General features: G+C 54.2%; 5 protein-coding genes across 5 annotated transcripts; 2 read left to right on the top strand and 3 right to left on the bottom strand.

Annotated features, from left to right (window-relative positions):
* Positions 1–4739: 4739 nt before the first annotated feature.
* Positions 4740–5925, top strand: RYP2 (Spore development regulator RYP2; the record flags this gene model as incomplete). The annotated part of the gene is made up of 3 exons (XM_014691516.1): positions 4740–5031; positions 5094–5171; positions 5240–5925. 3 exons carry the CDS (start codon positions 4740–4742, stop codon positions 5923–5925), a joined length of 1056 nt encoding a protein of 351 aa, XP_014547002.1.
* Positions 5926–6139: 214 nt separating this feature from the next.
* Positions 6140–6858, bottom strand: G6M90_00g036080 (uncharacterized protein; the record flags this gene model as incomplete). Its single annotated transcript, XM_014691515.1, has 2 exons — positions 6140–6402; positions 6468–6858. The coding sequence occupies 2 exons, from the start codon at positions 6856–6858 to the stop codon at positions 6140–6142; spliced, it is 654 nt and encodes a 217-aa protein (XP_014547001.1).
* A 913-nt stretch (positions 6859–7771) lies between these two features.
* tim17_0 (Mitochondrial import inner membrane translocase subunit tim17) lies at positions 7772–8351 on the top strand (the record flags this gene model as incomplete). The annotated part of the gene is made up of 2 exons (XM_014691514.1): positions 7772–7840; positions 7956–8351. 2 exons carry the CDS (start codon positions 7772–7774, stop codon positions 8349–8351), a joined length of 465 nt encoding a protein of 154 aa, XP_014547000.1.
* Positions 8352–9067: 716 nt separating this feature from the next.
* Positions 9068–10526, bottom strand: iaaA (Isoaspartyl peptidase; the record flags this gene model as incomplete). The annotated part of the gene is made up of 2 exons (XM_014691513.1): positions 9068–10288; positions 10377–10526. The coding sequence occupies 2 exons, from the start codon at positions 10524–10526 to the stop codon at positions 9068–9070; spliced, it is 1371 nt and encodes a 456-aa protein (XP_014546999.1).
* Positions 10527–11144: 618 nt separating this feature from the next.
* Positions 11145–12466, bottom strand: G6M90_00g036050 (uncharacterized protein; the record flags this gene model as incomplete). The annotated part of the gene is made up of 2 exons (XM_014691512.2): positions 11145–12142; positions 12211–12466. 2 exons carry the CDS (start codon positions 12464–12466, stop codon positions 11145–11147), a joined length of 1254 nt encoding a protein of 417 aa, XP_014546998.2.
* Positions 12467–13101: the final 635 nt, after the last annotated feature.

Genomic DNA, 13101 nt, shown 5'->3' with positions numbered 1-13101 from the left:
GTTCAAAGACTGCGCTAGCCCTGCGACGAGGCAAGGTAACCATGCAAAGCTGCTAATGGCAGCGGAGACAAAGACTCCACGAGACGGGGCAGCATGGGGTCGCAAAGGCTCCGCGGGTCCACGACTTTCAGCGTTGGGCGTCATGTAAAGTTCTGGCATCATGGTTGACTGTTGAGATGAACTTTTTGCCCTTTTCAGCCACCGGGTGGCTCGGCTGGGCGCTTGGAGATGTCGTGGACCGTGACGAAAGTACCCAAATCCCAAATCCCAGAGGGTATGCATGATTAAGGCATCGGTTTGGTCGGTTTGTTCCAGCCCTTGGGTAGGAGGGCGGCGGCCTTTGGAGGAGGTCCCTGGGAGGAGGGCCAGCACAACAACAAAGGACAACATGGCGAGTTCAAGAACCGTGAAGAATGTCAAACCAATCTATGTATGGATTAGTAGTAGTCCATTGGAGGCATGAATGAGGAAAGAACAAGCCTCCTGGGATATTGCATGTTCGTGTATTTTGCAGCAGAAGAAATTCCCGAAGGGACGGGGCTCAGGACAAGACCCCTGGAGGACTAGGAGAGAGCGCAAGGCAAGAACTACGATGCGTAGTTCACCATCGAGTTAATAGTATGTATATCGTGATCGGTGAAGCTCTCCTAAGTATGTACATAAGCCCAGCGTAGTTCGGAGCAGATAACTTGTAGAAATGGGTCCGGACTGTGGGCTGATTGATTGGAAGTTGCGAAATGGTGTGTCTGGCCTTGGGCAGTTTCGGGTTGCCGCCAAGTGCTCCAAGTTCCCCCCAGCCTCCATCTCCAGGACTTCAAAGTTGCCCTTGCCCTGCCTGTTCCTTCCCCTCCCCAATTGCTGAGTTTGCCAAGTGCCTACCTACTAGGTACCTACCTAAGGTACCTTGAACCTTGTAGGCAGCGGTAGCTCTTGCCTTTCATGTTGTCAGCCAGCGACATTACTATGCGCCTGGTGTACATGCATGTGTGCATACAGTACTTGCCGGGTGTCCCCCGTGCCTTCCCTTGCCAGGCTGGCACTAATGGGAATTCAAGGTCCTTGTCGCCAGTTGCGGTCTAGCGGCCTGAAACGGTCGCTTCGAGCCTTCCAATGTTCCTAATTCCCCGTCCCAGGCTTCTTGGCTTCATCTGGGCTTCGCGACTGGCGCTCGTGCCACCAATTTGGAACGCCTCTTTGTAGCCCTCCCACCCATCGACGCCCCCGTTGCTGTCTCTCAATCCACCCAGAGTCGCACAATGTCTCGCAGCTCGTCTCTCAGAGTGCATATTGTGCAACACCATCTATCGTCTAAAACTCCGCCCACCTCTGACGAAGTCGACCGCGCTCCGATATCTGGTGCCGTCACCACACGCCCACCACTGCGACGGACGAGGCCAGAGGTCTAGCTGTTCACAGATAGAATTGAACGCATTTCGCTCAGCCGTGGTCTACATCAATTCGGTTCTTCAGGCAATCAGCCGAAACGTCATGTCCAACAATGGCCAGCCTTGTGAGATGATGCTCGAGTCAGACCGGGAACGATTCGCCATCCCACTCACTCTGGACATGAGAATCGGAGGTCAAGTGGGCTCAAGTGGCGACTGTCACATTCCTTTCCTCGCCTGGTGCCCTATCGTATCTGTCCTTTTCCGTCATGAGGGGTTCCTGACCGGTGGTTGTGCTAGCAACACGCCCAACTGCCGTGGGCCTGAATTTGATTCTTGGAGTGCTCTTCCCTCGTTCAACCCGTCACGTTTGGGACAAAAGTTCAGATGACATGCTTTGTCTGTGCAAAAGGATATCGGAAATACTAGTGTCAGTGCCCCTGCATAACAACTGCTGTTGAGGTTGAGCCGTCGAATGACATGCCCAAGCCACAAGCATTATATGAAGACGGCCAGAAAAAATATCGTTTACTGTGTCTCGGTGTCGAATAACTCGATTCGGGTGAAGCCAAGTCCTCTTGCCATTTGCCTTTATCTGCCGGTCCGGGTTCCTGAAGCCCGGTTTGAGCGAACTTCTAACAAGACCAGCGTGCCTGGACAGCAACGGAGGGGACCCATGTAAAGTGCAAAGGTTATGAAGGGACCAACTAGCGGGCTTCAGGTACGCGGAGCTTGATTATCTATCCCATGTGTCCAATGACAATAAACCTGTCTTCGTGGGCGAGGTGATTGGCGTCCTATCGTCATCCCATGCTAATCAGTCATGCTGTCGCCAGTCGTGACCCTTGTCAATAAGACAAGACGCTATATAGGCCTTGAGCTCACCGTCGGCCCCAAACCCCAACCACAAGTCCATGCCACTGTGCCTGTGGTGCGTGTTTCTGCCCGGTCTCTCGCACACCACGTTCTCGTCTGAAGTGTGTACAGTACACGATACCAAGCCCAACTAAACCTTGCTTGGCCTTGCTCCTAGGTCCCAGCGATGCCTGCATTACATGCCAGCCTCTTCCAGTCGGCCTACACCGTGGCTGGGAAAGAAACCCAGGCGCAACGCTCGGGGAAACGGCAAACAGCATGTACGTCGACGCACGTTTTGGCATAGCTATCTGCTGGTGGCCATAATTAGGTCGCCTTCACAAGTTGAACACAACACGCATGGAGTACGGAGTCGCAGGCCGATGCCCACTCCACACACTCTATTGAGATTGAGGCCAGTCTAGGATAGATGGTCCTCTTCGGCCCCAATCTTTTCTTCCCACTCCCATGTCGCCCTCCCCTGGACTTTCGGTCGTTGGGGCGTGGCCATGAGACGTCTATTTGTTAACTTCCCCGGGTTGTCCTTGCTCTGCTTCTGCTTCTGTGTATTTCTGGAACGTCACACTCCACTCAGAATCAAAAAGCCCAGAGCGCAAGGTAAAGGGCAGAGGGGGATCTGCAAGTAGAGAAGCTAATTCAATGAGAAGTTGCTCTGGGGATCTGCGCTATCGTTCACCGTAGTCAAGGTGACGAGAATTGTGCCGGGTAGTTGTCTGGCGGCGGGCTGTTCATACGTGGACATGACAAGGAACGGCTGCCTACCAGTTATTGCCTCGGTTTTATCTTCAGGGCAGCCCGTCCCATCTGAACTAGTAATAAGATTTCGGCTCCCGGATGTCATGTCCGAAGCGGCTATTAGCCCCATTGTCTGTGGTTCTCAAAGTCAAGGTGGTGCTGGGCATCTAGGGGGCCGTTCCCGCCTTGGGTCACCCTTAACCATCCTGGAACCTTGAACTTGCTCGCAGAGCTAGTCAATGAGTCTGCCTCTTTCAGGCTATCTTCATGCCGGGGCCGCTTGTATTGGATCCATGGAGCCTGCCGCCAGGTCTTCAGACCTAACGCAACTTGCTTTTCACGCCGTCGACGACTGCCCCTGGTGAGGAATGATGGAAATACGCAGGTTTTTTTTCCCACCCACCGGACATGTCAGTACCGGTGGTCCTGCAGGGTTATTGCATTGTTTCCAAAAGACAGAAACCGAGCCGGGAAAGACGAGTTGGATTTAAAAGTCGATGGGTCAGGATCCGAACTCCGCACTGCTCCAAACCACATCAGACCCGTTTTGAGGCGCCTTACATCATGTCTGTTCGTCGAATCAGGGATCATTCCGTCGTCTCCCGCATATTCCCATCGCGACTGAGTGCCGCCGAACGACTTGCCTTTGTCTAATTGCCCCAGTACCCTGGCGCACTGGCAGTGTACAGTAGCGAGAGAAGGAGGGGTGTGGGCTTTTGGGTGTGGAAGATGTTGCTTCTCCTGCCAGAAGAAGTTGAAGGGCTCAAGTTAGCCCTCTCTTCCATGCTTTAATCGGTCTATTCCCGTTTAATACCACGCTGTCGTTTTTCTCCACGAGCACAATAACGCACACTCGTCCAGATACATATTATTAAGGACAGTTGCGGGTTCTGTCGCCTGACCCCTTTCCCTGCAGTTGTTTCGCTCGATGAGAGGGAGCTCCATCTAGCCACGTCCCCTGCGGAACCCGCCTTACATGTACATATGTATACATACCATACGCAGGCTGCTGGCTTTAGTGCCGTTGTTTTCCACGGCGTCTTGTGGCATCTTTGTTCTTGGCCTCCAATGGTCTACTGGCCCCTGGTTTGTACTTGGTTGCTGCTGTTGTTATTGTAGGGAGTCTTGGTATTCCTCCACACCGTCTTGCTTACCACCGCCACACGTTCCAGGCTCACATCTTCATCGCACAAAATTCTGGGATCTGCTGTGCGGCTCGCCTCAAGTATCGTGCCTGTCCCTCTTCTGAGACCCAAGGGACGCAAATGCACAGTTCAACCACGGAACCAGTCAAAGACGAGGGCGGTACTTGCACATCTCTTCTCTAACCGCCTTTCCGTGACATGATCAACCCACTTGCTTAGTCGCAGATTTGCTGACCATACATTTCTGCAATTGGTCAATATTATGTTGTCGCGAGCCGGACAGGTGTGTGTTTGATACGGCCTATTGTTTGCGCGTGTGTCTTCTACAGTTGGCCGCATGTCTGTTTTGCCGCTTTTTTCTCATCTTGCGCCAGAACGTTGCGGACGAACCGGAAGAAAAGCATCGATACCAACTGTTTAGCCTCCCAGAGAGCTTTCTTCCTGTGATTTCACGTCTCTCTGGCTGGGGAACGCGTACGACATAATAGCGCAGCTTGTTGCTGATCGTGCCTCACTGCTCTCCCCCCCCGGCTTCATATCTGGGTCACAGCCATCAGAGACATCATTACCGTGGTTCATTGAGAACCACCCAGTCAACATGGCCAGCGAAGTCTCCAGTTGTCTGGATCTACCTTTTATGCAACCCCCGATTCACCATCACTCGGCACCAACGATACAGTATTTGGCCGGGGGCGAGCTTCCCATTGTTACGGAGGAAATACCGCAACAACAACAACAACAACAACAACAACAACAACATCAACAGCAGCAGCAGCAGCAGCAGCAACAGCAGCAACAACCACAAACAAAGTACTATGGTGACTCTGAGCGGCAACTGACTCTACGTCAAGCTCCAATGCATGCTCGAGTGGCTGTTGGAAAGGAAAAAGGTTTGTAGTCTGGTTTCCAACGTACCCGGAGACGATGTGCTGACGAAAGTCCCAAACAATAGACAGGAAGCCAATAGACCCTCCACCGATTGTTCAGCTTATAGACAAGCGAACTGATGGGAAAAGTGGCCTCTACGATAGTAAGGCATCATGCGCCGCGCTTTCTCAGCTTTTGACAAAAGAATGCTGGTATTAACATTGCCAACAGGCCCGTACCTGTTCATGACCTCATCTCTACTGCCAGAAAACTATGATGAGCATGCAAAAGAACCAGAGTTGCCTTCAAACTATTTAGTTGGATCTCTCGCATCATCTATTCATCGACTACGGGATACAGACAACATGGAGGGAGGATTCTTCGTGTTTGGGGACCTGTCTGTTAAGCAAGAAGGGCGGTACCGGTTGCGATTCACCTTATACGAAAGAGACCAAACCCATCCGACTCCGAGTTTCTGCTTCGTTGGAGAACTAATCACCAACGTGTTTACCGTTTTCCCAGCCAAGTTATTCCCCGGCATGACCGATTCGACTGCTCTGACGCGAACTTTTAGCGATCAAGGGGTAAAGGTTAGGCTTCGAAAAGACTCCAGTACTATGGCTGCACGTAAGCGAAGCAGACAAGCGAACGAATCGAGCACCACCACCAACTCGCTTCTTGACCGCCAGCCAAAGCGTCCATCTTATGATCGAGAAATGCCCTCGCTGAGCAACTACTCTTTATCTGACCTGGGACACATGGACTCAATAACAGGGAGTTCGAGTTTAGTCACCACGGCGTCACATAATACAAACATGTTCTCCGTATCTGGACCTCTGCCAACTTCAAGAGGGTCAGGTTTGGATTTACATATACCGACGAGCGGCTACTATTTCGGTGGTCCTCAGTACTATTAATGATGTGATGGGTTTGCCCCATCGGACGACTAAGTTTCGCGGAAGAAGAAGACCGCGGCATGATGAATGGGGCGAACAACCAAGTGAACAATTGCACACCTGCAAAAAGGTGCACTACTCTTCTTTCAGGGAGAATTGCGTTTCGACTTGTTCAATCCATGTGTCTAAATATCCGACGGCTACTTCGCCATTTCAAGCTGATAGGTTGAGATCTTTATGAGCTTTGAGGCTTTGGTACTGGTTCTCTCAACATTAGCGTCGAGATTGTGTCAGAAGGGCCCCCCCATTTACTCAGGTCAACTACCAACTTGCCAACCTCCCGCCACCCGTGTCTCTCGTACAGGGCATAACCCTCCTCTGAGGACTCGAGATAGGCAGGCAATCCGAGACGATCGGCTTCCGTGGTGCCCCATTTGAGCAGCAGAGACCCGGCTCCCCGTCTTTGATGTTTGGGGTCTGTATGCAAAAGCTTTAGGTCTAGGAAACAGAGAGAGTTAGCAACATGTGCTACATCTGGGCTGAGAAATGCCCAATATTCTTACAAACATGAGGCTTGCTAGCCATCCTCTGAATCCACTCCCGCCTCATGCCGCCGAAGAAAAGCTCACAGGCATCTGGATTTGTACCCGGCCCCCACTGTCGAGTAGGAGGTAAGGTGTCCCTGGGCGTTTCCCAGATATACCACTTGGAAAAAGCAATCATACCATCATGTCCTTCAGCTTCAAGCTCCGTGTCTACTACCTTGGCCCAGCGACAGGCAGGGTCTTCTTCAAGCTGGTGTATTAGCATCTTTACACGCGAATCATCTCCGCCGGGTGGGAATGGCCCGGGAAACAAAGCGGCGCTATAAGGGTTTGGGCCATATGCGAGGTTTTCTATCGCCACGGCACGGGCAGCATCCTCTGCACTCGCAGCAACTACTTTGAGAGGCATTGGTGTAGGCCACCGAGCGTGCGAGACTATATACGACGAAGTAGGACTGGGAGAGGTTGGGACAGAAAAGATCAAGAGAAGTTTCAGGGGAAAGAGTGAAGAGTATCAGAGTAAAGTAGTCTTCAACCGCCGCTTTTATATGTGTCTAGGTTCACATTCAATCTTCTAGCTCCCTTTTTTGAAAGTGGGACCGGATACTTCTCGTCTTCGGCGAGCCTGTTTGGGTAGTTGGTCTGACATGGAGCCGGAAGCAGTACCACAAGAACACTCGAGACATCTCGGCGCACGAAGCAGGAGAGGGATTCTACGTATATATGCGCTTGCGGGGTGGCTGTATAATTCAGTAATCATGGAGTCTATATCTGGATAAGGGGCGACATTTTGCCTAATTGCAACAGGTCTGGGGTTGCTCAGGCCTGCTCCAACCGGTGGCGCGGATTAATATGAGCGAGGACAGGACAAGCTTGGGGTTTAGCCGTTTGAAGACTGGCCCATCTATGCTATAATTTGTAAATATTGTTTCATCCGTCAATTATGACTTTGTAGAGGTTTTGTGTAGACCTCGACTTGACCCTCTCACGAACATGCTTCTACCACTTAGTCGCCGACGGGTATTTAAGGTGCGGGCGGAAACACGCAGTCCCCAGTCTTTCCTTACATAAGCAAGAAGCCAAGAATAGTGGATCCCGCTTCCCCGAGTGTCATCCTCAGAAGATGGATGCCGACAATCTCCAAAACAATTCTCTTCCAGCACAGAATCCTCCACCTACCCGCCTCACCTCTCGAGCGGCACCCAGCAATTGCCATAGGAAGCAGCTGCTCAGCCTTCTTCCTCTGCGGGCATACTCGACCATCTACCTTGAATTCGCAACAAATCGCATCTCACAGCTCGGCATTTACTCTATCGGACACCATGGACCACGGACGCGATCCCTGCCCCTGGGTCATCTTTAATGACTTTGGCGGTGCTTTCTGCATGGGTGTAGGCTTCCCCCGATGAATTTCGTTTGTCAACTCGATTTTTCTTCTTCTTTGCAAAGATTGACTTTGCTCTGCGTGTAATCGGCTTGGGGCTAATTTAAATCCTGGACCTTCAGGCCATCGGAGGTACCATTTGGCATGGTGTCAAAGGTTTCCGCAATTCTCCTTACGGCGAACGACGTATCGGCGCCATCACCGCCATAAAGATGCGCGCACCTGTTCTTGGCGGTAACTTTGGTGTCTGGGGCGGCCTCTTTTCGACCTACGACTGCGCCATCAAGGGCATTCGCAAGAAGGAGGACCCGTACAACGCCATTATTGCTGGTTTCTTTGTCGGTGGCTCTCTTGCTTTTCGCGGCGGTTTCAAGGCAGCTCGCAACAATGCCATTGGCTGTGCAGTCCTGCTTGCTGTCATTGAGGGTGTTGGCATTGCCTTTTCCAAGATGTTGTCGGGTGGAACGAAACTGGAGATGCCGCAGCCCCCGCCTAGCATGGAGAACGCAAGCTTGTAATGAGCCATGATGCGAGACGAAAGGAAATTAAAAACAACTACGACTTTCAAGAGCACTGCGGGCGCGATGAGAGTTCTTGGAACATCCCGGGGATGGGGGGGTTTGATGACTGGTAGTCCTTGGGAATTATCGGTTTACGATGACACGCGCCACTCTCAACTCTAATCTGCGACATGTTTTCCTCAATATTTTGGTTTAAATTAGGGATTCCCTCTACAACGGTTTCATTTGGCTTGCTTAGCGAACAGACAATGGCGGGCCCGGATGGTTGAAACTGAACACAAGCGGTCTTGTTCGGTGGTCTCTCGTTGCAGCAAGGGTCATGAATTAGGATTTGAAACGAAAACTTCGGGAGAGTTACGCATAATGCTATCTGACAACCGAATGTTTGGCTGGTTGTAGGTGGTGGAGGCTGATATGTATTCGCATCACATCGGCGTTCCAGTGTACACTATTCGGGAATGGGAACAACCATTGACTACAAGAACAGAAAAGATACAAGAAACATTTCTTCAGATAAAATCGGAATCAGCCAACAGGCATGCGAGGCCAAAGAAGAGTGGACACGATGATGACTTTGAAATGCCCTCTGGCATAAATGTATGTCAATCGATCCAACTTGACGGCTCGAGTTGAATGATTCTATATACATGGCGCCAGCGCTTGTGCCACCAGCCTCTTACACGTCTATATCACAATAAAACATGATGAGTCAATCATACCCGGTTCTCAGGATCCTCACCGACGTTGCTCCAAATGCTCATCCTGGCCCTCCCTTGGTCATCAACCCAAGCGCGATACATTCCCCCGCAGTTGTAGTCCATGACAATCTCTGAACGGACGCGCACAACCTGGCCACTCTTTGCATCCCTCTCCACGATGCTCTCAATCCCAATCATGCCTCCCTCACCTTCGCCGGTACGTCCCCATCTGTCGCCGGCGCTGCGCTGCAACTCCCCACCAGGACCAACGACATTTGTCAAGGCCCTGGCTGTGCTCTCAGGCTTCCATCTCGCCATGGCGGCAACGGTTCGAGCGGCGCTGATGCGCAGGAACGAGTCGCCGTTCCCGGTGCCCGACGCACCCATGGCCCGAGAGACGACCGTCTCTCCATGCGGCTCGCGGAGGGGCGAGTAGAAGAAGGGCGTAGGGAAGCAATCTGCCAACAGCCCCTTCAAAGGCCCTGCGAGCGAAATACCGGGCGACGCAGCCCTCACGGCGGCCGTGAGCCTCTCCCATGCCGAAGGCCCGGCAGCACCGCTCTCCTCCCACTCCTCGGCCCAGAAGCCGGCTCCCACAACGGGCGTGTCGCCGATCCTCCCCGTCAACTTGTTGGTCATGCCGCCGGTGCTCGTCGCCGCGCAGACGACGCCGTCCTCGTCGAGGGCAACGGCGCCACACGTGCCCTGCGGCAAATACTCGTCGGCAGACCACGTCCCCTGCCCGCGCCCCCGTCCCTCCCGCTCCAGCGCGCGGACGTGCTCGTCCCACCGCTGCTGCGTGAAGAAGTAGCTCGGGTCCACCATGTCGAGGCCGTATCTGCGCGCGAGCTGTTCCGCCGCGGGGCCCCAGATCTGCGTGTGCCCCTGGGCAGAAGGAACGTCGAGGCGGTGGCCCGCGACGGCGGCGGCGCACGGCGCCTGGCCCCGCGGCGCGAGATCCTGGTCGCCGTGCTCGAGGACCCCCCTGGCGAGCAGGACGGGGTTGCGGACGTGGCGGAGGCCCATGACGCCGACGCCGCGCTTCTCGCGGCCGCGGGACACCATGACGGACGCCTCCAGCTCGTTGACGCCGTCGCGGGTGAAGACGGCGCCGTGCCCGCTGTTGAAGAGCGGGTTGTCCTCGAGGAGGCGGACTGCGTAGCAAGCAATGTCCAGGGCTGATGGCTTCTGGGACGACTTGACGGGTGTGGTTATGTACTGATTGGTCTTGGTGATCTGCATTTTTGTTTTTCACTTGGCGGGTTAGAAAGGGGTGTATGAAGGGCCCAGGCACGGGGGGGAATGTGGCGAGGAGTCAACAGACTATGGCGAGGAGCGCATCTCGATACGCATTGTATTTGTCCTGCGGGAAGTTGGCGCGCACAATGTTGCCTGCGCCGCCGTGGATGACGATGCGAGGCTGCGTCTTGCGTGTCTCGGACGGCGGGGGCTGCTTTTCGTACTGCATTTGCATTGCTGCGGGACAATGATATGCTGGGGCTGGGAAAAAAAAAAGAGAAACAAACTCTTATAAACGCTCAAACGCTCAAACGCTCTAAGATGTAAGATGCTCCTGTTGAACAGGAGAGGGGAGAGGAGGTGAGGGCGTGGGATGGTGAAGATGGGAGACGGTTATATCATAAGGACGCAGTCAAAGCGGTCGGGTGTGGATCCCTGAAATGCGGAGTTGCCTGTGCCGCGGACGGGCGGCACGGCGGTTGGCGACCTACCAGTTCGGGAAGGTTGGAGGGAAGCGACACGTGAAGGCGGCGGGTGTGCCCATGTCGTACCGACTTGTACACATACACATGTGTATATTTATTCCCCCCTGATGCGACAGCATGACTACGAGGATGGTGTGCAAGACAGACATGCTGCCGAGGACGCCACAAACGCATGTACAAGCGGAGGCAAGTAATCAAATGCTCCCAAGACTACACTCGCGAGTCGTCATGTACGTGCATACATGGAGACGTGGGCAAACACCAAGACGGGGTCAATAAATGTATAAAATTACCATATAAAAAAAGAGGGGGTAAAAGAAGGAAAAAGAAAAAAAAAAGGCATCATCCCATCTCACGCTTCTCTCCTCCTACGCAAGCGAATACCCGTGCGGCACCACAAAGCGCGGAATCACAGGACTATCCAAGTCGCCGTCTCGCAGCGGCGTCTCTGAATCCCCCTCGGCAACCAGTGTCTGCGAGTCCAACAAGTCATGCGAGTCTGACGACAGGGCCATGCCGATGCCGCCCATCTCATCCCTAGGGCTCGGCTCGGACCCGAGCGACAAGTAGGTCAAGTGGCTCGAGGGCTCGAGACTCATGGCCAAACTGCCGGAACCAAATCCGTCGCCGCCGCCGCCGCCGCCGCCGCCGCCTATTTTCCTCGTCGGCCCAAAGGCCGGAATCGCCTGCAGCGTGCGGTGCTTTTCGCCCGCGTGCCCCAGCCACGAGATGGTGTCCTCGCGCAGGCCCGAGTTTCTCTGGCCCCGGCGTCTTCGCCAGGCAAAGAAGAACACGGCCGATATGATGCCGAGACAGAGTACAGCTATGGAGATGCCGATGCCGGCTTTGGCTCCCGCCGACAGTTGAGAGTCGTGTGAGTCTGTGTCTTGGTCGCTCGTGGGAGACGTTGTGCCCTTTGGCGAAGGGGGCGTTGTGCTGCGGCCGCCGTTGCTGCCACTGCCGGCGGCGACGACGACGCCGCCGCCGGTTGTGCTTGCGGTTGACGTATGGGGGGTGGAAGTTGCCACGACGAGTCCGGATATCTGTGATAGCAGAGAAGACGCCGTGTACGTGTTGAGAATCACCGTGGGAACGCCCGTCCAGGGGCCTGTAGAGGCTGCCGTCGGAGCAACGGGAGAGCCCGCAGACGCCGTGGACGATGTGCCCTCCGTCGCCGACGGGGATGGCGGAGATGGGCTTGAAGGGACAAGGCTCGAGCCGCCGACAGAGTCGATGCTGTTGACAGTCGGACTCGATCCCGCGGCGGCACCGCTGGTGCTCTCCTGCAGGGGCACGACTGGGCTTCCCGTGGGCGTCTTCATCTTTCTGCCGGAGCACTCGCCGCGGAGCTGTGCAACCACGTCGTCTGGGGCATATAGAATGTCAACAACTCCTCTGAGACAAAGTAGATAGGTAACCCGGCAAGATACGCACCAGCTTTCACATTCGGGCAGCCGTCCCGGAGACAGCCCCTCGACGCATCCGAAGTCACCAGATCAACGTTATCGCATAGGCAGTTCTTGTCCCTCCCCGGACAGGTATTCCCCGCGAGGCAGCCCAGCGCGCAGGGGTCATTCCATAAACCCGGTGCTGCGGCGAACATGGTTCCGTTCGAGGATGCCGCGGCGGCTGCGGCTGCGGCAAACAAGGCCGCATACGCAGGAATCATTCCCATCATTATCAATCGCATTGTCGGACCAAAAGACGAGACGAGGCGGAAAAAAAGAAAGAAAGAAAAAGAAAAACAGTACTACTAAAGGAGGGTGTTCAAAGGAGTGTGTGTCAAGCTATTGCCCGTGTATTCATGGCGTTGGCGCCAACCAACGCGTACGATTCCCAACGTCACAAGTTTGGCGTCGCACAAGATGACAACCCAAAGACGGCATCGTGAACAAAAAAAAAAAATCCGTGGCACAAGCAGGCCGGCATTCTTTCTTTCTTTCTTTCTTTCTTTCTTTCAGCACGCATCTAGTCACGGACGAGTCGCGCGCACTGACTTCATCTCCCCTCACCTGCGACGCCTCCCACCTCCCACCGCTGGCTAAAAAATGCCAATCCTACTCCAGTACGCCGTGCCTCGGTCCCCATCAGACCAGAGGACACAAACAAAGGCCATGGCATCACTGCATCGTGGGGGGCCACCCCGCCAACAACATTGAACCAGATGAAATCAAGTAAATTACATCACGGCCGTGCCTGGGCGGCCCTTGCTTTTTTTTCCCACGCGCCCATGAGGGAGGCGGGCGGATCAGAGGGCGGCATCGCCCACGAGGCACGGATGACGCTGCGATGTCCCTCGCCGGCTTGGGTTTAGACTGCCCATCG

Source organism: Metarhizium brunneum, chromosome 2 (assembly GCF_013426205.1).
Source record: "Metarhizium brunneum chromosome 2, complete sequence".
Classification (NCBI taxonomy): Eukaryota; Fungi; Ascomycota; class Sordariomycetes; order Hypocreales; family Clavicipitaceae; genus Metarhizium; species Metarhizium brunneum.
Note: the sequence above shows the minus strand (reverse complement) of the source record. Positions and strands in the feature narration are given on the sequence as shown.